The 23,029-nt window shown below is 50.3% G+C and overlaps 1 protein-coding gene across 2 annotated transcripts; it reads right to left on the minus strand.

Moving 5' to 3' along the window:
- Positions 1-1,371: 1,371 nt before the first annotated feature.
- On the minus strand, positions 1,372-21,579 carry sema3e (sema domain, immunoglobulin domain (Ig), short basic domain, secreted, (semaphorin) 3E). Of its 2 annotated transcripts, none has more exons than XM_067234331.1 (17): positions 21,317-21,579; positions 10,995-11,155; positions 10,441-10,500; positions 9,932-10,051; positions 7,635-7,728; positions 7,172-7,288; positions 6,936-7,078; positions 6,682-6,796; positions 6,498-6,567; positions 6,249-6,393; positions 5,537-5,762; positions 5,201-5,292; positions 4,975-5,016; positions 4,579-4,745; positions 3,923-3,990; positions 3,251-3,384; positions 1,372-3,011 (listed from the first exon to the last, which is right to left on the minus strand). In XM_067234331.1, exons 1-17 carry the CDS (start codon positions 21,426-21,428, stop codon positions 2,472-2,474), a joined length of 2,406 nt encoding a protein of 801 aa, XP_067090432.1. In that variant the 5' UTR covers positions 21,429-21,579; the 3' UTR covers positions 1,372-2,471. The 2 variants fall into 2 exon arrangements, with proteins under 2 accessions (XP_067090432.1, XP_067090430.1); XM_067234329.1 differs by having other exon boundaries at positions 3,923-3,993.
- Positions 21,580-23,029: the final 1,450 nt, after the last annotated feature.

The following is a 23,029-nucleotide window of genomic DNA, read 5'->3' on the forward strand; positions in this document are numbered from 1 at the left end:
GCCACGTTCAAATGAAAGCCATTCTCATTCTCAGCGTGGCTAGTGAACCAGAAGGCGGATCGGCAGCCATTTTGTACAAGCAACTCAGCCACTTGTTGGAGGCGGCCGTGTCACTGAGGTTCCACCGGCACATCACCACCACTGCTTCCACGGCCGGGCTCATAACGGCACACACGGAGGAAGGGATGTGTTCAGGTGGGGATTGAAGGGGGTTCAAAGCTAGTTGCCATGGCAGCCAGTGGATTGGAATCAGAGGTGTGAATTCCCCTCTCAGATGCCTCCATATCCCCACAGGCACAGGTAGGTCCAACTGTAGAATTGGTGTCAGCTCCACACTGTGTCATTCACCAGCATTTTAGAGAAGCCATGCATTGTTAGTGATTATGCAGATCTATTGAGAATGATTCTATATTTTAGGATATAAGGCTGCCTGTTTGTTTCATTACCTCTTGAAATGAGGTTCAGCTGTATGTGTGTGTGAGTGTGTGTTTGTGTGAGTATGTGTAAATGAAAAAGAGACTGTCAAAGTGAGTAATAGAAAAAGTGTTCAGTCCAGTGTGTTTGTTTGTGTGTGTGTGTATTTGTTGGCATGTGTGTATTTGTGTGTGTGTGTGTGTTGTTCTCAACATTATTGATGTCTGAATCCTAGAGGTGAGACCGGGGAGAGACAATACATCTTTTTAATGACAGGTATTGGCGAGGGGTGGGGAGACAACAGTTCCACTTTTGACTATCCCAGAGGGAGGACAACCAAGGGGGGTTAGTAGTTCAGGGTTCTCAGGAGTGCTAAATATTCTCTCCAAGATGCTCATACATAATACACCTGAGGAACATTTGAAGTGGGTCAGATCCGAAACCACTAAACATGCTACATAGGACAATAAAGGGAACAACGTCAAACGAAAAGGAGAACAAATGGGCGCCGGCAAAATATAACACCCGTATCCACGCAAGACTGAATTAAAAGGATGTATTTTGCTTCCTTGTCAGATTGGGATGCTGTTGTCTTCCTTTAATATTCATGAGGCTGACTCCACGTTCCAGCCAATGACACGCTCGGGTGGGCTTTGAAACGTTCCCTCCTTCTTTCCCAGAGAAATGTGGTGCCTTAGATTGGTGTCAAGGAAGGTAATTATGAACTCCATCTGCGGCATCATTAGAGAGAGAGAGAGAGAGAGAGAGAGACAGAGACAGAGAGACAGAGAGACGGAGAGGGAGACCACGAGCGAGAAACAGCGTGACAGAGTGAGAAAGCAAGAGAGTGAGAGAGAAAGAGAGAGTGTGTGAGAGAAAGATAGGGAGAGGGAGAGAAAGCCAGAGAGAGAAAGATGAGACCCATAGACAAAGATAGAGAGGGAGACTGAGGGAGAGAAAGAGAGAGCAGGGTAGGTTCAAACAGGAATACTAACCAGCCGCCTCTGTCACACGATGAAAGATGAATATAGAGGTGATACATGTACTAGACTGATACACACTGTCTGCCCTGCATACAGAGCTCCTGCAGGTGGCACTTTAATAGTACATACACTACAGCCAGCACATTTATAAAACCACACATGCTGTGATTGATACAGTTTAGACATTTTTACATAGAATATGAACAATTTCTGTCTACTGGACTTTTCAAGTGCCGTCAGTGGACATGGGACTTCAAATAGGTTAGTCGTTTGCTAAGGTTTGCCACAAGTGGACCACAACCACACACAATGCAGTTTTGAAGTGGTACTGTTGTTGTAATGTGAGGTCAGGTCATGCTTATTTAAGCTTTTGTACACATCATTGCCTCGCAGATTTTCTAAAATGACACAACGTATTTACTTTGCAAACATAGGCATTCTACAGTATGACTATCTATTCTATTGTAACAATTTACAATATGGATCCAGCTATGAGAGTAAGGGAAACACAGTGTCACAGTTCCAGTTTTAATAGTTGAAATCTAAACAGTTACCAAACACAAGTCAGAAACCTATTACTAAGAAATAATTTAACTAGTTGTACAGAGGAGAAATGACCACTACCTGTTAACATCGAAGATTCATGACGTGATTCTCAAGCCTAGTCAGTTTTATCTTTGTTCTGAATTGAACAGGTGTCTGTTGGAGTGTCCTGTATGTGTGTGTGTGTGTGTGTGTGTTTGTAGTCTGGGGGAGCCGAGGCCTGTTCTGTCTCTCCAGGTCAGAGTCAATGTCGTTCTTCCACAGTTCATCTCCTCCACGCGCTGAAGGTCAGGTCCTCTACTGAGAGCTAGCACCAGGGGATAGGTCTGCAGAGGAGGGGGACTATTACAGCTCAGAACGCAGCAAGGTAGAAACCCTGTTCCGATGTGTTAGTGAGAAGGGTTGCGTGTGTGTTTTTTGGGTGTCTGCTCCGCTTGAAGAGGCAGTCGCAGACCTTTCAGTTGCTGCTAACCCTGAGTGAGTGTGACCTATAGTGGGTGTTGTGCCGTCTCTCTGCTCTCTCCTCTCCCCTCAGGTGTCCAGGGTGTGTCGGGGGGCTCTGTGGGATGGCTCCCCCCTCGCCCGAGCCTTTTTCTCCCCCCCCGGGGAGGCGTACCGCCGCTTGGCTTGTGGCGCCTTGCTCTTCCTGCGCTTCTTGTCAGAGCACCACACCCTCTCGCAGTACTCCTCCACCCGCTGGGCGTCTCCATAGCCGATGAGCTGGAGGAACTCCTTGTACCACAGCTTGGAGTGAGGGCCCGGGCCTGGGGCGGGAGGGGCCCCCGGGACCCTGGAGCCGGGGCTCTCGCCGGGGCCGGGAGGGCCGACCGGGGAGGGCTGACAGGGGGTGTCCCCGGCGTCTCCTTCCTCCTCTCCCTCCCTCGCCTGCGTGTCCCTGCGCAGCATGGCGCCCACCCTGTCCCCTGGCAGCACGCGGAGGGCCACGCGCAGCAGCGTGTGCACGTAGCCGTGCTCCACCGTCTGGCACACGTACTCGCCGGCGTCTGTGGCCCGCACGCGCAGGAACAGCAGGCCGTGGGAGGTCGCCACCACGCGCTCGTCGGGTCGGACCTGGGTGGGGGGAGAGGAGGGAGGAGAGAAGGAGGGAGGGGGGTTGAGTGGAGGAATCGCAGCGTGCCTTTTCGTATCTCTGCTGGCCGTATCCTGTTGGCGTTGGACTTTGCGCGCGCGTGTGTGCGTGTCGGTGTCCGTATGTGTGTGCGTTGGCGTGTGTACATGTCTGTGTGAGTCTCTCCCTCCAGTTTGTGTGGATGTGTGTCTGTACATTGTCGTGTGTGTGTGTGTTTCACCTCTTCTCTGTCCGGTCCTCTCTGTATGAACCAGAGAACTCTGGCCTGCAGTGAGCGGGGTGTGCACTCCAACAGAGTACTGTTACTCTCTACCCCGAACACCAGCCTCTCCTGTGCCTTCTGCCACTGCTCCTCTACACACACACACACACACACACACACACACACACACACACACACACACACACACACACACACACACACACACACACACACACACACACACACACACACACACACACACAGGGGATAACATGACAGGTAAAGAGGGGATTTACTGGAACATGACAGTCAATCCTCCTACATGTTGTATTGTCACATTTGAACACAGAGAGCCGAAGAGAGAGTTCATTTCGTGCAAGTGTGTCTCACAATTTGGCAGAGAGACACTCTCTTCTCACACGCAGACATGTATCTCCTGAGCCACAGGCCATAGTTCAGGGTCAGGTCACATTCTATCATCCTCACTCCAGTCCACAAAGATGGTCATTATCTAAAAAAATCACTATCCCATTAACTTTCCCATTGCCTTTAAGGGACCGGAGTTTAGAGTGACAGCCATAGATCTAGGCACTCACACCAACAAATTCACACACACGCACACAACCACAGCCACAGACACACACACACCCACACCCACACCCACACAGCCACAGCCACACACACACTAACCATCAATCTGAAGCCCATTGCACAGCTGGACTGCGTTGCCATGGCGAACATCCTGGCGCCTGAATCGTCTACTGAGATTGAGAGGGGGTAGGGAGAGACAGACGGAATCAGAGATAGGAGGCAAGACAGGGCAGGGGGGTGGGGTGGGGGGGTGGGGGGGGCGACAAGAAAGAGACAAACGAAGAAAGGGAACAAATATGAATACTGATTGGCATTACATAACGTATCTGTCTGGCATGTCTCTCCCAGTCTGCCTGGGCTGTGTTTGTGATGGTGGAGGAGTGGAGGGACTGTTAGAGAGAGCTCCAGAGAGAGCTCCAAGCGCTGGAGAGAGTGACGGAGGTTTGACAGAGGTGCTAGGAAATATGTTAACCGTTAATATGTCACGCGCCTACACACGGAACATGCGACGGACCATGAATAATTTGATTTACGATTCTGTGTGTGTTTGTTGGTGTGAGTGTTTGTGTTTGTGAGCGTGTGTGTGTGTGTGTGAGGTGAGTGTGTGAGTTTGAGTGTGTTTGCGAATACGAGTGTGTGAGAGTGTGTGAGCGAGTGAATGAGTGAGTGAGCGTGCAAGTGTGTGAGTGAATGTGTGAGCGTGCGAGTGAGTGAGTGAGTGAGTGAGTGCATGTGTGTATGTGCGTGTGTGTTACCTCTTGGTATAGACTCCAGCTGGGTAGTATCTGGTGCAGGTGAGACCATCCCAGGCACAGTAGGGATCACGAGCCAGGCAGCAGTCAGCGCACTCTGACCCGTACAGGTCACACTGATGCAGCTTCACCTGGGCCACACCCACCTCGGAGCCCACGTACAGCTGTTGCTGTGGAAACCACATCACCCCTACCATTAGTAAACTGCTACTTAGTAATTTCCTATAACGAGTATCACGATATCGTCGTTGACATTTGGTCAATATTGAGCACTGCGGTGTCACCTTGTGGCTAAACATGAGTACTGCAGTTTTACTCGTTCATCCATCCATCTATTCATCCATTCATTCAATCGTTCATTCGTTCATTCTGTCTTCCTCTTTTTGTAAATGGCCTTACCCGTTTGGCTGATATTATCATCTCAGTTATTGGCACGGGAACCTGCGGCGAAAAAAACACAACAACAACGACAACACATGTCAGCTGCAGAATTCACATTTCATCGGAGGCGTCGACGTTCAGAACATCCCGTTTCAACACTGCACCACATCCGTCGAGCGGCGCCGTCACCGCTGACACAAGCAGGGGGACGGCTCCGGTGTGGTCCGTGTGACGGAGGCGTCACCTTGAACACCTGCAGCTCCTCCAGCAGCACCTCCTCCACGCTGTCCGTGTCGGAGTTGTAGATGGGGATCACTTTCAGCACCACAGAGTCTCCTGGGGGGAGGGGGGGGGCAGAAAGGGAAAGGGGGGGGGGGGGGAGGGGAGAGAAAGCAGCTGTCTCAGCACTACAAGCAGTCATCCTGTCCGGTCGAAGGCCCGGTTGTAAGCGACGCGAGCTCCCTTTCAAGACGACGCTACGCTATTGACAACCAGTCTCCGACAACTGCTGGACTTGTTCGAGACCGTGTGTCCATAGCTCCGGGTGTTCTCCTGCCGCACCCCGACCCTCTGCCCGTACCTGTGCCGATGTAGAGCACGTGGTAGTGCCCGTCCTGGGCCTGCACCCGGTCCACGGCGATCTGGGTCAGCCTCCTGCCCCCTGCTTCCGTCTGCAGCAGAACCGGCCGGCGATGGAGCGGGAGGACCGGCCGGTACATCACGGGGTGGGAGCGCACGAAACGCAGAACCTCATCCGGGAACTCCTTGGAAGTGGAGAACCCTCCTCCGTTCACCTTGCTGGCACACTGCAGAGAGGGAATGAAAGGGGGGGGGGGGGGGGAGTGAGGAGAAGGGGGGGGAAGGGGGAGAAAGGGGGGGGGGTGCAAAAAAAAGAGATGCACATGCCAGATAGAGGTTACTGTTCACCTCATGTGTAAAACAACAAAGCCACAAAGCAGCAGGAAAGAGACCCCTCGTTGTGTGTCCCACGGCTCCTGCCTGGGAGTCCCACGTCACGGCCCCCGTCCCCAGGTGACCTGCTGAGGGCTGCTGCGGCAGGTCTGACATTCCCCCTGGCCCGTTCACAGACACTCCCCGTCTCAAAGGGCAAACACCAACCACCGACAGACCCAGAACCCGGGCCTCGGCTCGGATGTCAAAACAACCGACCTCACGACTCTGTTCGTGTCAGGTTCACCGAAGGCTTCCGACAGGGTCAGAAAGGCTGTTTGGTTGCGTGTGTAGCAGAGGGGGCGGATGGTGTAGCGGTGTGTGGGGGCTGCGGGACTCACAGATCCTGGGCGGGGGTAGGGGACCCGGTCCTCGTAGGGGGTCCAGTGGTGCTCCGGTCTCTCCCGGTGGGCAAACGGGCCGTTGAACGCTGCCCTGATGTCATCCATGTGGTACACGCACACCGCGTAGCCCTTAAACACAGCACTGAGAGAGAGACAGCGCGGAGGGGTTGAGGATGGAAAAGAAGAGATGGAGATTGAAGCGATTGAATCTGTTCCTGTTTATCACTACAGCCAGAGCTGCCTCACCTAGTGGTGCTGAAGAGGCCAAATATCTCTGGATTCTTCTTATCTTTGGTCTCCAACACAAACACATCCTCTGAAGAGCCAAAAAAAAGACCATAATCGATACAAAAAAACAAGACAGAAACATGTCCCCAAGACCCGTCTGTGTCACCAACAAACATGGTCATACACACACACGATGCCTCACCCAGCTCGTCGAAGTGTGTGTCGATGCCGTTAAGCCCAGCCACGGAGCAGAGGAGGCGGGTCTTGAGGAAGGAGCTCCAGCGGTTCACCAGCATCCTTTGACCCCCCTGGTCATTCTGACAGAGAGAGAGAGAGAGGTCATGGGGGCCCTACATGACACGTGTACATTTAGAGAATATCCCAGAAATGTCTACCCATCGTAAGTCATTTGAAATGAAATGAAGGAACAATCCGGAATGGACTGTGTGGTCTTACCGCACACACTCTACCAACACGGGTGTACACAGCCTTGTTGACTCCCTCGGCATTCATCCCCCGTTCGGTGAAGAAGAAATACACCTTATCGTCATCCCGATCGTCATTGTCCGGGATGACAGCCGAACCTACGAACTTAGGCTCTGAGGAAAAAGGAATGACAGGCCTCGGGGTCAGATCGGTAAGACATAACAGAGGGCTGCGGTGTGCTCTGCCGAGTTCTCATCCTCGCTGACCGTTGAGCTGCTGCCGGTCGTCCCTCTCCGTGCGCGTGTAGCTCTGGTTGTTGAGGCGACACAAAGCCCCGTCGTTCTCCCAGTAGTCTGTGTACAGGCCCATGTACAGCTCCCCATCTGCAACAGCAAATCATCACCTCAGAATTCCCCCCGGTCGCTTCAGGACAGGTTCCTGTGTTTGACAGGTGTCACCACTTGGTGGCAGTGTCGTTCCGAGTACGCGTCAGCCTTGAGTCATGGTAAACATGCAGTCGCAGAGGGTTTTAGCAGACCCTGGGCAGGGTTGACTACTCAAATTACGTACCCATGTACTACTCTGTACATGGGTCAAGCTGTTCACCACCGTGTACAAGTATGTCGAGGAGAAAGCAGAGACGGGAGAGGACGTTTTCGAGGGAGAGAAAGAGCCAGAAGCAGAGAGACTGATGAGACGGGAAGGCGAGTTGCGAGCGTGGCTGCTTACTGGAGAAGGTGGAGATACACGGGCTGTTGGGGTCATACGGACAACGTCCTCTTCCACTCTCGACGCTGCTGTCCTCCAGACCAAACTGCCTGTCCTGTGGGCCGAGCACGGTCAGAACAGGGGAAACCCAAACATGCACTGTGAGCATGCACACACCATGTACGCACGCACGCACACACTCACCCCCCCCCCCCCCCCACACACACACACACACAAGTAGACAGAGCACATCCACACACACAGATCCACACACGCACACAAATCCCCAAGACACACACACTTGAACACACACCACACACAGACACACACACTTGAACACACACCACACACAGACACACAGACTTGAACACACACCACACACAGACACACGGACTTGAACACACAACACCACTCAGGGTTCAAATGCTTGAATGTGAGCTCTAACAGCATCCAGACTCTCACCCCAGGCGGTGATATAAGGTCTAAGAGAGAAAACGATGGAGGGAGGAAGGAAGTCAGGGTGATAAATGAGATTGAGAGTGGAAGATGGATGAGACAAGGAGTGATGGATGACCAAATGAAGGAGTGTTGTTCTAATGTGCACAGCCACCTCTCTCCAGCTCCTGTAGAGGAAGAAACTCACTGACTTTACCGGTTTCATCTGACCATTCAGCCCAGCAGGTAACCCCCCCACACACACACACACGCACACATCCCTCCACAAACACACACACACACACACACTCAGGCACGCTAACACACAGATGATTTGAGGCCAGATTTGAGTGTTAGTGACTGCCACCAGAAGAGGCATGTCTAATATTGATTAATGGGTGCCATTGGAACCCCCGGCTGAGCCACTCTGTTACCCTGCACAGCACTGTAGCCAACTGCTGGTTCCCTCAAACCATCCATTACCCCAACCGCTCCTTCAAGAAGAACCAACCAGCATTGAAAATGGATTACAAAATATGTCCTGGTGCTAAAGAATCCGTTACTGTTAGAACTGAGTTCGAATAGTCTTCAGCGAAGGCCTCATGGATGTCTTAGAGGAAACCTACTGACCTAGCAGTGCAATTCAAGCCATGCAAGCAAGTGTGAAGTTCTGGCTTTTTTTTTTTTTACAACATTCCTGTGAAATGACAGGCGTCTTCCAATGTGGTTCATGTTTTGGAGGTGTGACCGCCCTGTATGGTGGTTGGAATGTAGGGTGAACACCTCTCCCCTCTCCCTTCACTCTCATACACCAGAGACGCATCACAGATACACATGCCAAGGGAGCTGTTTAATGTGAACTGTAAGACAGCCGCTCACACAAACACACGCACACACACACACACACATGAAAGAACGCACGCATGAAAGCACATATTTTTAAAACCACTCCCTCTTTCACACACACACACACACACACCCACACACACACACACACACACACACACACAGGCACCTGACCGAAGCAAGAGTTTAAACAGAAATTCTTGCTGAGAGAGTTCTCCCTCTTGTTCTCTTCTGCTGTTGTGGTGTGTTCTGACATGGTTCCCCAGGGACTGTGTTGCTGTTTGCTTTTCCTGCCAGGTCTGCTCAGACACTGGATGAAGCTCAGTCAAACAAACACACTCCCTCTACACCAGAGGACTCATAAACTAACTCTCTCTCTCTCTCTCTCTCTCTCTCTCTCTCTCTCTCTCTCTCTCACACACACACACACACACACACACACACACACACACACACACACACACACACACACACACACACACACACACACACACACACACACACACACACAAACACAAACACAAACACAAACTCACATGCACACACATGCACTCTTACATCTCTCTGTCTCTCTCTTCACCCACACACAGACACCCTCTGCCTCTCTGTCACACACTTTTTCTCACTCTTTCTCTCTCTCTCTCTCTCTCTCTCTCTCTCTCTCTCTCTCTCTCTCTCTCTCTCTCTCTCTCTCACACACACATACACATACTCTTTCTCCCTCAGACGCTCTCTGCTGCTCTCTCGTTGGTGTCCTCCCACTGCCTCTGAGGAGACACCGGTCAGCTGGAGGATGTGTTAAGTGCTTTACAGGTCATTCCAAGCACGAGGCTCGCTGATGCAGGAGAGCGAAGAGCTCGAAAGTCTCAAGTTTAAAGTCAGGGAGACACCGGATGAACTCACTGCGCCCTCCTTCGCTGACCCCCCATACACACACACACAGACACACACCACTAACACACACACACACACACTCATACACATACCGTGCACATGTACTGTACACACACACGGGTCCACCCAGTCCCCAGCCTTACCTGACCGACGTGCCCTACATTGACGAAGGCACACAGAGGGTTAAACGCTCCAGTCCCACACGCCAGCAAGTGGGTGTGGTTGAACTGCTGCAGAACCTTGATGTAGTTAGCACACTCAGGCTGCAGAGAGACATAGGGGGGGGGGAGGGAGGGAGGGAGGGAGGGAGGGAGGGAGGGAGGGAGGGAGGGAGGGAGGGAGGGAGGGAGGGAGGGAGGGAGGGAGGTGATGAAGGGTTAGAAGACAGCGGAGGAAGAGGAAGACCAATTCTCACTCTTTGGATCTGTGCTGGATGGTGATTGATTGATTTTTCCCATTGAAATGCTGCATATGCAGCTGCCATGGGGATACATGTGTGTATCGAACAAGCGCTGGTGTTAGCTTGACTGTACATTTACATATGAGCAATTTAGTCAGTGCTTTCACCCGAGGCAAGCAACACACCCATGTCATGTAACTGTGTAACTTTCCCAGGCACAGTGTTTCTGGACGTGCTGCGGTATCACTGTACCTTCTCTCTGCCTTTCATCAGACAGTCCTCTACCTGGATCTCTGTGCTGGCCCACTGGATCTGGGGAGAGGAGAGGCCAACACAAAGATAAACATGACAGAGTCTGACCTAATCCATCACCATATGACCCAGCCATACTGCAGGTCAGACTCTTATCCAAAGCAACGTAGGCGGGGGGGATTTGAACCTGCGACCTCTTGATCTGTAGTGAACTGCTGTATCACTGAGCTAGACCCATTCCTTTGCAATTCCATCCGTGGAGAGGACACAAGAGGATGTGATGCTGAATGGCTCATTAACATGGTCAAACGATTGTATCCATTTGCACTGGTGCATGGCAGTGCTGTTCATGGGTTGCTATTCCCGAAAAAGCAGTTCGGAAATTAGAAGCTCTGCTTTGCGTCAATGCTTCATAATGCACTCCGTGACCCTGTTGAAATATTGAGGACCCCCCTCTCACCCCAACATATAAACTGTGTTTGGGTAACCTTCTGACCTAAGGTTCTAAAGGTTCAAGACGGGACACACACACACGCGCGCTCACACACACCTACCTCTCTGTGGTGTGAGTCAACCCTCTCCAGGCTGAGGGAGTAGAGGGTGTTCTTGGCCCCTACATACAGCCTCTCGTGGCCCTCGTCTAGCAGCATGGTCTTGGGCTGCAGGGAGGACCCGGGCCCCTGGAACACCCACGTCCTGTTCAGCTCCCATAGCTCTGCACACGCACACGCACAATGCAAGGTTAGCATCGTTTCACACAAACTACAGTCCTAAGTATGGCTGCCGCTGGAGCACCCTGCTCATGTGAGAGTGGAGGCAGCACCGTGGCCCTGGGCACACAACACAGCACATGGTTGTGATTGAGCTGTTCTCTCAGGGGATTGTACAGAGCCGCGGTTATCTCTTTATCTCGGTGTCTCTCTTTCTCTGTCTCAGTCTGTATCTCTCACATGTTCTCTCTCCCTCTCTCTGTGTCTCTCAGTCTCTCTCTCTCTTTCTCTCTCTCTGTCTCTCTCAGTCTCTCTCTCCCTCTCTATGTGTCTCTCAGTCTCTCAGTCTCTCTCTCTCTCTTTCTCTCTCTCAGTCTCTCTCAGTCTCTCTCTCCCTCTCTATGTGTCTCTCAGTCTCTCTCTCTCTTTCTCTCCCTCTATCTCTGTCTCCTTCTGTCAGTTGTTTTCTCTCTCTCCCTCTCTCTATCTCTCTCTCCCCTTCTTCGTCAGCTGTTTCCTCCTAGTATAGAAAACGGTGGGATGTGGAGTGACACACAGGACATTGAGAAGAGTATGAGCAAGTCAAAGAGACACAGAGGAAGCCCAACGCCTGCACATGTTCAGCAGGTTTTGTCCCTTCCATTTCTGCTCAGGAGATAGGAGACACATTCCGGATATTACACATCTCCCAAATCCTTTCCCAAAAAAGGGAAAAGGGGATCGTAAGGAGAGGAACGATGGACTGATTTGTGGTGGATATTTGATCTTCACAGTCTGGTGTATAGTCTCTCTATCCGGCAGGAAGTTCCCTCATCAAACAGGAAACGGAACTGTTCTTTTTATCTAACTCCTTGAAGACGTTTCCCTCAGGAATGGTCTGTACGAAATACAATATAATCAAGAGAGACGACAAGAACTGTCCTCAGATCAGACGGATCATTCTGACTTTATCTGTCAGTCAAATATGTCCTTATCTGACTTCCTGCTTTAAAGAGGAAGTAGTGTGTCGTTGCACAGTGATCTTGATAGGGACCCAGAGTCAACATCCACACTGGAGGCTTGCATTCTCTAGCTTTCACAGTAATAGAAAGAACAGTAACATTACATGAATGAAACATAGACGACACACACACACACACACACACAGTTGAACGTAATTTGTTTATCTAACTAAACCTGACAGGTCCTCTCTCAGCCAGCCTCTCGTGTGTACGGCTCTGGAGCCAAGGGCTGAAGGTGAAGGACCTGAGCCAGAAGCTGAAGCCCCAAAGGGGTGCACACTTCCTGTGGGTTTGGCTGGGCCAGAGCCCCTGGGCACTGGAAGCATATGGCTGGGTGTCCTTGTGGGGAAAAGGGGAAGGAGTCTGGTGTGCGTTAGAAGTCCTCCTAGCACCTCGCCCAGCGCGAGCAGAAGCACGGCAGGCCTGTGGATCATGTCTAGGTGTTCCTGTGAGATCCTTTTCTATTTGTCCTCGTGTCCTCGCCTAATTAGATCTGTCAGTCTCAACAGTGCCACAGCGTCCAAACAGGGAGGGGAAACCTCTGGCTACCATCACCCCCTCCGCCTTCTGTCTCTCAGACCGGCACGGCCCTGTTAGAGTGTGTCAAGGTCTCAGCTACTTCAAATACCTGGAAGGGGTTCCTAAATGGTAGTGGTTCGAGGGGGGTGGGGGGAGGGGGGGGGGGGGGGAGGTAATTCTTCTGATTTGTTATTGCAATGTCTGTGTGTTTTTACAGAGATCTGATCGCCATGATAGGGACAGAGGCCTTGTTTGTTCAAGCTAGTTTGTAGATGTTGCAGACGTTACGGCACAGTGTTTGTTGTCGGTGGTATTAGAGAAGGAGGAGACAGGGGGTCATGTTTATTTTGGTAATAGATCTGTACCATGTCAGTCTGAGAGGTGCAGTTAGCTGTTGCCATTAGATCTCTGCGGTGGCAGGGCCAGAGACACAGAGGGGACGTGGCAGAAGTGTTGTGGCACGGCTCCGGCATGCTTCCTGTAATTATCTAATCCAAGCACTCGCCGCTTTCTCTCTGTCTGTCTGTTTCTGTCTGCGTCTCTCTTTGTCTCTAACCCCCTGTATGACTCCCTGTCTTTGTCTCGGTATATCCTCTCTGTCTCTCTGTTTCTGTGTCTCTCTCCCTCTCTCTCTCTCCCTCTCTCTCTCTCTCTCTCTCTCTCCCTTGCAATGTCTATCTCAATGCATCGTCCACAAACTCAGGCCCACACGCAGACCCACCTACACGCACATGTGCACGCACACACACACACACACACACACAAACAAAGGCAAGGCAATGCTCGCTAATCGCTGTTGACATCCCGACATTTCCCTCATCGTGTAAGCTGGCTCGGTAACAGTGAACGCTCTCTCCGGAGATGCCGGGTCCTGCTTCTTCTGATCAAAACAACTCTGATGGAGATTGAGAGTGAAAGGGGCCGGGTGGTACTTCTTCTGCCAAACCTGTTTGTTTCCATCCACGTTTTCCCTCCCCATCACGCCCTGATGGTGAATGACCGATCGCATGGGACAGGCACACGCAGACGCACCCATACGGACAAACTGTGCAGACAGGCACACGCAGACACGCGCTCACAGTCACACGAATGCGCTCACAGATGGGGTGCAGTGGGTGTAGCCCGGTGGAATGTGACGCTCAGTCGGGGAAACTGGCACAAGAAAGCAGGGCAGAGCTGTGTGGAGAAGTACTGTACTGGGGCCCTGTGGGGCCCATCACATTCATTCATTCACGAAGGCCAGACAGGTGTCGAGCAGTAAAACAAATGACCGGCCTCATCAACGTTTATCTAAGTGAGTTGATGAATTCCTAGTGTGAATCATCTGCACGGTTTGATTCTGTGGGCCCCTGTGATCAATCAAGGATGCTGTGATGTACCTCACATCTGCTGGGGGCAGTAAAAGCGGCCCGGGCCTATCATTATCTAAAACAGTAACAGTTGTTAAAGCCAGACCTCTGTCTCCACACACCCAGACGGAGAGACAGAGAGAGGGCGAGAGAAAGGGAAAGAGGAGGGGATTTCCACTCTCTCTCTCTCTCTCTCTCTCTCTCTCTCTCTCTCTCTCTCTCTCCTACCAGCTGCAGCCATCACACGCAAGCCTGCGCGGGCTCACGGGCCGAGAGAGCGAGTGCGCGGCTCCGCAAAACAAACGACTGGGAGAGAAACACGGCCCTACTGTGCTCCCACTTCAAATGGAAAGGGGGAGGGGGGGGGAGGGGGGAAGTGCCCCGCCCCCCTCCCTCCCTCCTCAGACAGACACTTTCATCGCCCCTTCTCTGAAGTGGTGAGAGATGCCTGGGGAGATTTAGAGAAATAAAATACAAATAAACGCCATAATCATCTCCGCGGCCCGTACGGAAATCTACGACCCTGTTTTTCCCAAGGAGGGAGAGAGGAGTATGTGGAGGAGTGTGTCTTACTGTGGGGGGGTCGAGGTGGGGTTCGGGGGGGGGAGGGGGGGGGGGAGGGTCCAAGGTTTCCTCACACACTAGCGAGCCGTCATGGAAACCAAGATGAACGCACAGAAGGGCTCATCTCAACCCCTTACTGTACGGCGAATCAATAAACAATAATTCAGTTTGCTGGAACAATTTCACGTGTTGCCAGTAGTAACCGCATGAAGCATGTTAGACCGTGTGTCCTTGTGACAGGCAGACCCTTCCTTCCTCTGACAGAATATCATTTACAGAGGTATGGGACCTGAGCCGGAACGCTTACAAAAGGAAAAACCAAATGGAAAAGGTTCTATTATAAAAACGAATAGAAGAAAGTGAGTGTGTGTCCTCTGCGTGCTGCGGCAGCATCGAAGGAGACTGCACAGTCCCCAGAGGAGACGAGAGACTCTACGGGGGAAGGGATGCGAGAGCGCGTGCGCGCGCGCGCGCGTGCGAGCCCGCCTTTGTTACACCATTATCGGCATGGCCTTGTGTTCCCGTATCCCATCACGTTGGGGCTGGGAGGGGGTGCTGGGAGGGGGGTGGTGATGTCACACGAGGAAATGAGAGCCACATGCGGTCTCGGGGGAGAAGAATCGAGGGGAAATGAAAGGAAGAGGGAAGGAGAGGAGGTACGACCTGAAGCTGATGCGTTTACGCCTCGGGTTTTGCTTTGGATCGGTGACCGTGAATAGGCGGACCAGGAAGATCCGCGAGCAGGACAGATCAGTCCATCTCCTCACAGCTCTCCAGACGGCATCACACACTGAAGCACTCACGGTCCCTCCACAATGATACTGTACACACTGTAACATAGTAACCAAGGCTTATCATGAAAGGATATGGCCAGCGTAAGTGTATGTAGAGAGGACTGGAGCTATTATAGCACCCAAGAGTGTCCATCCTCACATCCGCAGTCAGCCGTGACTGGAGTGTATTTGCACTACTTCCACTGTTTGTGTTGTCAGGGCTTCGTCAAACAACAGTCTCCCATGACATCATTACCCTCACAACCCCTCACAACCCCTGCCACCACCTGACTCTTTCATGCCCATCTCCCTCCCTGACATGCCCCCGACTCTAGCATGCCATCACCCTGTCCCCCCAACACCCACAGTATTTGGACATTTCACTTTTTTTGGTCGTCGTATCCTTTGGTCATTTTTGCCCTTTGACACAGGCTGACCTCCACACCGTTCTCCCCCGTCCTTCTCATTTCTTCATGTTGTCCACTCCTACCCCCCCCCCCCCCCCCCCCCCCCCCCCCCCAGCACCCCCCCCCCCCCCCCCCCCCATCTCTGCTGGGAAAAGGTCGGAGAGGATATGAGAGAGGCATCACCAGCTGGCTCCCCCTCTGGACACTTCATTAGCGAGCGGGCGAGCACAGAGACCACATGACCGAGATCGAGAGAGAAGGGACAGAGAACACACCTGACAGAGCAGCCATACAGCTGGGATCGTTCAACTATCCTCTACTCTGCCAAATGTTTGATTTAGCTCTCCTCTCCTCTCCATAATTGAAGAGTACTGTATGTAGTGCAGGCAGATATCTTGGCCGATGGTTTGGATCCTGCGTAGGGGTGAAGCTAATTATAGCTTCCCCCACATGTAGGTGGAAGCGACTTCATCCAAGTCTTCACTTCACACATTAGCTATAATGAGAAAAATCCCCTCATTTCTGAGGTGGCGGAGCTTCACGGAAGACTGGTATTCCCCGTGGAGTTTCTTGGGAGAAATGCACCTTGAGCTAAATCATTTGGAGATTGTAAAGTACATAGAGCAGCTCTTTTCTTGTCTGAGAAGGAAGGGTTTAAATGACTGCAGTGTGGGGAGGGGGGGGGGGAGTGTGGGGGGGATGGGGGAGTGTGTGTGTGGGGGGGGGGGTCCACATTTAAGTAATTACTACCTGAGCCTCTCACAGCAAGGGATCCGTGAGCACAGCCTGCATGAAATGTGCAGCTTTATTAAATGTATATCTTAGATTAAGACCTCACCCTCCCTCAGCTTAGTTAAACATATCACTGCTCTCAACCTTCCAGCCTTGCACTACAGAGGTCATTAATCAAAATATATATATTTCTATTTTTTTTTCTTTTTTTGGGGGGTGTCATATTTTGTCAAATATAATCAAACCTTCTCTGTAATTGACTGATAAGGCCATACTGTAAGTATGTGATAACCCAGCTTTCCTTGGCCAGAGTACACCAGCTGTGCCAGGTCACCTCTGCTCTCTCTCTGAGCACGTGAAACATATATTCTGTTTAAGTGGTGAGCCGGTAAGGTATTGCTGTCGGAGGACTTTCGGGAGCTGGATGTTTGAGCGTGTAAGAGGGATCTGTTGCTCTGAAACAGGGAAAAGGACCTGAGTTTATTTATACTAGTTAATGTGTATGACGTTAACCCTGTCCAAACACCCTGACATCACCACACTGCTTTATTCACCTTGGACCATCGCATAGACCTGCTCAACACAAATATTTAAAAATCGTGTAAAACTATTATGACTTTTAGATAAATAGGTTTTTTGGCATCAATAATGTTTGAAGGTTGCTAAACTCAATTAGCCTTAAATACAAGCATGTTGCCGTTGTTAAATCATGTAAAAGCTGTAGTTGCTGGGCGCTGTTTAACTAAGGCATGTTTTAGAGGGAGTTCTTGATGGTTTCGCCTGTCAGTCTTTAAATCACAACCTCTCACGTTATTTCTGAGAAACTGAAGCAGACCATTTTCATACTTTCCTGACAGAAGGGCCGTTTTTGCTAACCAAAGGAATGTTTTTTGCCATGAACAGCAGCATCACAATGAAGCTCTCAGTCTGAGCTGCAAGACAACTCATGTGTTGGGTTTAACACATTCTTAAACACATAATGATTTCTTTTTGAACTCAACAGGATCCCAACAGGTATCCATTATATGGGTGTGGTGACGCTTACAGTATAATCTCACTAAACCTGGAATGTATGAATCAGAGAATTATCTCCTGCTGTTTCAACAACCAGGACCCAGTGCAGACGGTTGGTCTGATAATCTCCCTGGCTCCCTGGAAAGGTTGTTCGCATCCCAGACATTCAACTGCTCCAGCATCAATTTTGGAAGCCTAGTCGGCAGAGACTCTGGTTTGATTGGGTCAGGGGTCACCAGTCCTGTTTGTAGAGAAATGCCTCCCTGTAGCTTTTCACTCCAACCCTAATCCAGCACACCTGATTCTCATAATTAGCCGGTTGACGTGGTGCATTAGGTGATTTACAACTGGGGTTGTAAACAGAAACCTACAGGAAGGCAGTTCCCCAGAAACAGGATTGGAGGAGACCTCTGGAGTGGGTAATGAAGGCTTTTTCAATGGGAGTGGCAGCAACATCTGACCCTATCAGGATTATTTAATCTCCTTTAATTCTGACTCTGGCCAAGTGTCAGAATATAGCTTAACCTCTGCTTGACCAGCTTTCCCCATCGGATCAAATTTTGGATTCCAGCCATCAGCAAAAATAATTCATCAGAAATAGAAAGGAACACTTGTCTTTCCAGGGAGAAAAGACAAGTGTTGGCTGACGCCAAAGCACGCAGAACTCGATTTAGAACTAGTTCTAAATGCCAGAAGCTATGCCATGTCTAAAAAGATCATTTATGGATGATCTGCTCTGCTGATCTCCATGCTGTGGTCCGGAGTGTCTCTGGCATATTTAGTTTCACAATCAAACAGATGTGCCATTTGCACATAGAGCAATCAAAGTTTTTGATTGGCCAAAAGCCCTGTCTAATCAGGGTGTATTACATTCTCATGAAGATGTGTTTAAAGTCTTTGGAAGATATGCAGTCTCTCTGCTTCGAAGACAGCAGTCAGTCTACAATAATCACATAATACCTGGTGGATTTCAGTAACAACCTATTGGAATGAGATGGAGTGTGTGGGCAGTGGAAAATATCACCATGGATGCAAGTGTGCTTCAGTAACTCTCAATGCTGTGGAAACCGAGAAAACTGATTGCTTTTTAAAACCGAGCTCTTCGACAATGTCTGCCTACTCAAACGTGATGCACGCTGGTGCGAGATCACGTGTTTACGTGTCACGAATCACCAAGATCAATCAAAATCGCGCCTTCACGAATCATAAGAGCCAAAAGCAAAGGAAACTGAATGATTCGGTTTTGTTTAGGCCGACAAACTGAAAGGTTAAGGGTCATGGTTGTGGTTAATGTTGTTCGAATTGTTTTCATTTGAGGATTAAAAAGTAGCCCAAAGATGTTCTCCTTGAAAGGTTCACTTTTAAATTCAAAGATGACCAATTGTCTGTAGTATAATCAGCTCTGCAGTTTGAGGTTGCTCTATCCTACTAAAATGACAGCACATATCGTATGCAGAGGTCAAAACTATCCTTCCTATTATTTTTCGCTTAGATCTCCCTGAGGTGAGACAAAGAGAAAGGAGAAGAAGAGACGAGGAGATGAGAGTAGAGAACCATATGAATAATTAAAATCAGAGACGGTCTGGAATCTCCGACACGGCAGTTCCCCTCCTTTAGAGGAAAACCTGGAAAAGACTGCATCAGAATAGAACCCCGTGGATCGAAAGGTCAGTCTGTATCGATTCCCCAGAAGCCCTGGGGTTGCTACGCAGAAAGTGGGCCACAGATGCTTCAGTCGTACTATTATTGTGATCACATTCCTCCACGAACAGTGGAATCAATCCAGATAGATTGAATTAGAACTGCCTCCACAACCCTATCTGTTTTCATACCAGCTGGAGTGTTTTCATAGTCCTGGGGGTGAACTTCTAAAACTACCTCCGCCTCGCTCTCCGTGAGCAGCCTCCAAGGACTCAGCATGAGAGGCTATTTGGCGTGTGTGTGTGTGTGCATCTGCGTGTGAGGTTGTGTGTGTGTGTGTGTTTGAACGAGAGCGAGAGAGTGAGGGTGTGTGCAAACTGACGTTGAGAATGTATAAAAGCGAAGATGTTTTTCATTCCATAATGATAGGATCCCACAACACACTGTGCCAGCCAGAACATGTAAGGGAAGAGAGAGACAGAAAGGGAAGGAAAGACAGAGACAGAGAGAGAGGTTGGGGGGGGTGTAGAGAGAGGCAGTCACTGAAACACTTCTGGCCCCGGGCAGCTAATGACTCAGGTGAAATATGAAAGTCGTGGTTATTACTCTTTGTTCGTGTGGCGTTTATGAGTGAACACATCAGCACTGTTTGACACCCAGCAGGAGGTTCTGTCAATACTCCAATCTAACATGAGATTTTAAGCAAACAAATCCTGTACTTCTGCTCTCGTTGGTCCTCGCTCCCTGTGGCCCTTTCTTTTCTTTCTCTCTTTGTATCTATGCTTCTGTTCAGATGTTTTCCTCTTCCCTTCCCTTGTGACAACAGTATCTCTCTCTCGCTCTCTCGCTCTCTCTCTCTCTCTCTCTCTCGCTCTCTCTCCCTCTCTCCCTCTCGCTCTCTCTCTCTCTCACTCTCACTCTCACTCTCTCTCTATAAACTATGCATCTGCGTATACAGTATATATACTGTATATTAACTTTGTTTATTTTCTTTTACCTCTAACTGGGATATTGTTTATTATTACGTTTCAAAATAAATATCCGTTACTAAATAATACACATTTTAACTGCCTTTGTTGGATGCCTCATAAGATATATGTTGGTCACTCAAATAGCTACTCACTGCTCCTGACATATTTAGGATTTATTGAACATGGAAATTCCACACATGCATTCTACCCTTACTGACACATTTATGTGGAATTATAACAGTTACTGTTACTGTTGACATTGGGATCAAAGAAACAGAACAAAATGCCTTGTTTACTATCAACTTCAGAATTGTTATCTACAAAGACAGAACCCTCATCATTTCCTCAGACGTTTACACACGCTCAATCACACCCACACACACACACACACACGCACACACACACACATACCCCCATCTGTCTGCTCATCTCTCAACAAACCACTACTGGGGCAGAGAAAACCACATTGTGGATTCTCAGCCACCATGGCTGAGAAGAGGAAAACAACCTTTCATAGAGACCAACATGAACCACAGGGTCTTCACCATGAGCCCATAATACAGCCTTCTTCATACACCGTGACACTCTCCACTAGACCCTCTTACAGCAAGGTAGTGTAGGTGTAGACAACTATCTAGAACTCTGGGATGAAGCAGGCACGATAATCATCTGCTTAGTGTCATATACAAAGGCAAAAAAAAAAGTGTTTAACAGGAGGTGTCATGGTTTATAACCATGATCTAACCCTACGATCTATCTCACCTTTGCCATTCTATAGATGGTGAAATACACATTTATTTGATTATTTTGGTCTCATTTGTGTAAACATCTACGTGTTGAGCCAGAGGGTTGGACAGAATCATGTCTAAAAACGCTTGCGTCTGAGGTCCTACACCTGTCTGATCCTCAGTCTAGCATGAACTAGCTGAGAGAAGAATGTTGCCCTCCGAACAGCATGCATTGACTAGTTTTAACAGTGAGGAGCTGAACATGAGTTTTGTATGTGAGGACCCTGTAAAGCAGTCCTGCCTCATGCACTTACACCCTGTACCTTTCTTAGCGAGTTTCAATCACCGCAGGACTGCAGTAGTTCCGTGGCGTAATTGTCTGCTGTATTGGTTTGGCAAACATCCATTGCAACTGAGATACACACACACAAGCGCACTCTCACACACTCACGCCGTGCGATGCCTACCTTTGTGGGAGAGTCGTATCCTGGGAAAGATGTTCTGGGAGGTTTGCGCTGGGCTCTGGAGGACGTGTAGCAGCACCAGAGTCCAATACACACTCCTCTTACACCCCACCATTCTTAAACACACACACACACACACACGATCTGCACTGTCACACCACAAACAGTCAGGGGGTCAGGACTGAGTCCATCCAGTCGGCAGCACCATAAACGTCCAAAGGAAGAGAGAAGAAAATAGCCCTTTCTCTAAAACAGTTCCAGTCGCGGTGAATGTTGAATCAGGTGTGTTCCACCCACTGCCCACCAGCCTGAACAGGAATCCGGGCTCTGCCTCCCACCCTCCCTCTGACACAGGAAGGGTCCCTCGACTCTGGAAGGTGTCAGTCCGGCGTTGATGTGGCGGAGCGGGACTCTGACCGCGCGGTCCTCCCTCTCTGGTCTCTGTAGTCACACAGACAGAGAGAGAGAGAGAGAGAGAGAGGAAGAGAGAGAGAGAGAGAGAGAGAGAGAGGAAGAGAGAGGAGTCCAGCTGTTGCAGTCACGCCTGCATGCCCACTGCTGCTCCCTGTTGGTCCGTCTCTCCGTCCGTCCGTCCGTCGGCGTGTCCGTCCTCTCCGAGACGGTGGTGTCGTCTGTCCTCCCGTCTGTCTGCCTGATCTTTGTTGCAGGAGTCACAGCAGGGTATGGATGCACAGAGCTGCTCTCAGATCCTCTCTCTTGTCTTAAAGGACCGACCGCCCCGTTAGACAGGGCAGGGCTGCTCTATCTCCAGGCAGAAGCTCCTCCAGGGTCCAGCCGAGCCAGTCCCTTTCTGGAAAGATGCCCAGGAGAAGCAGAGGGGGAGTGGGGAGGCCTCGTGCCGGGCGTCTGGTCTCTCCTCTGGGTGTTTCTTCTAGTGAGCCTCTGAACAGGCGAGCTAGCGAGGTTCCAAACCTCAGTGAGTCACACAAATGGATTACTGCTGTTCCCACTGCACAAGAACCAGGATTCAGCACATGCCAGAGATGTGTGTGTGTGTGTGTGAGTGTCTTCTGTTGAGTATGTGTGATGTGTTGGGTGTGTGCATTAGTGTGGTGGACTGTAATTTGCCTGCTCCTGACCCTGGTTATTGAAAGGAAGCTCTCTCTTTTTTTTCTCTCCCTTTTCTCTTTCTGTTTCTTTCTTTCTCTTTCTTTCTCTCTTTCTTCTTGACCTTTCCCTTGCCTTTGTCCCTGTCTATCTGTCTCTCTTTCCCTCTCTTTTTATCCTCTCTCTCCTCTTGTTATCTATGTCTTTTTCGTTGCCTGTCTCTCTCTCTCACTCCCACTCTTTTTCTTTCTGTCTCTCTGTCGCTCCCTCCGATCTCTCTCTCTATCTCACTCTCTGTCTCCCCCCCTCTCTCTCTCCCAATCTCTCTCTCTCTCTCTCTCTCTCTCTCTCTCTCTCTCTCTCTCTCTCTCTCTCTCTCTCTCTCTCTCTCTGTCTCTCTCTCTCTGTCTCTCTCCCTCTCTCTCTCCCACTCTCTTTCTGACAGCTGGAGAGCTGTGTTCAGTATGTCTCTGGCTCAGTGGGAGACTCTCCCCCGCTCCGCTCGGAGAAATACTGCATCTCCACGCGCCACTCTGCAGAGCACCCCCCCGCCCCCGCCCCGCCCTCCACTACCTCTCTCCACCCCCATCTTTTTTGTTTCGGCCCCTCTCTTCCCTCCTTAGCGTTACTGCAACATGGACCACAGTC

The sequence above is a fragment of the Osmerus mordax genome, chromosome 4 (genome assembly GCF_038355195.1).
Source record: "Osmerus mordax isolate fOsmMor3 chromosome 4, fOsmMor3.pri, whole genome shotgun sequence".
In the NCBI taxonomy this organism is placed as follows: domain Eukaryota; kingdom Metazoa; phylum Chordata; class Actinopteri; order Osmeriformes; family Osmeridae; genus Osmerus; species Osmerus mordax.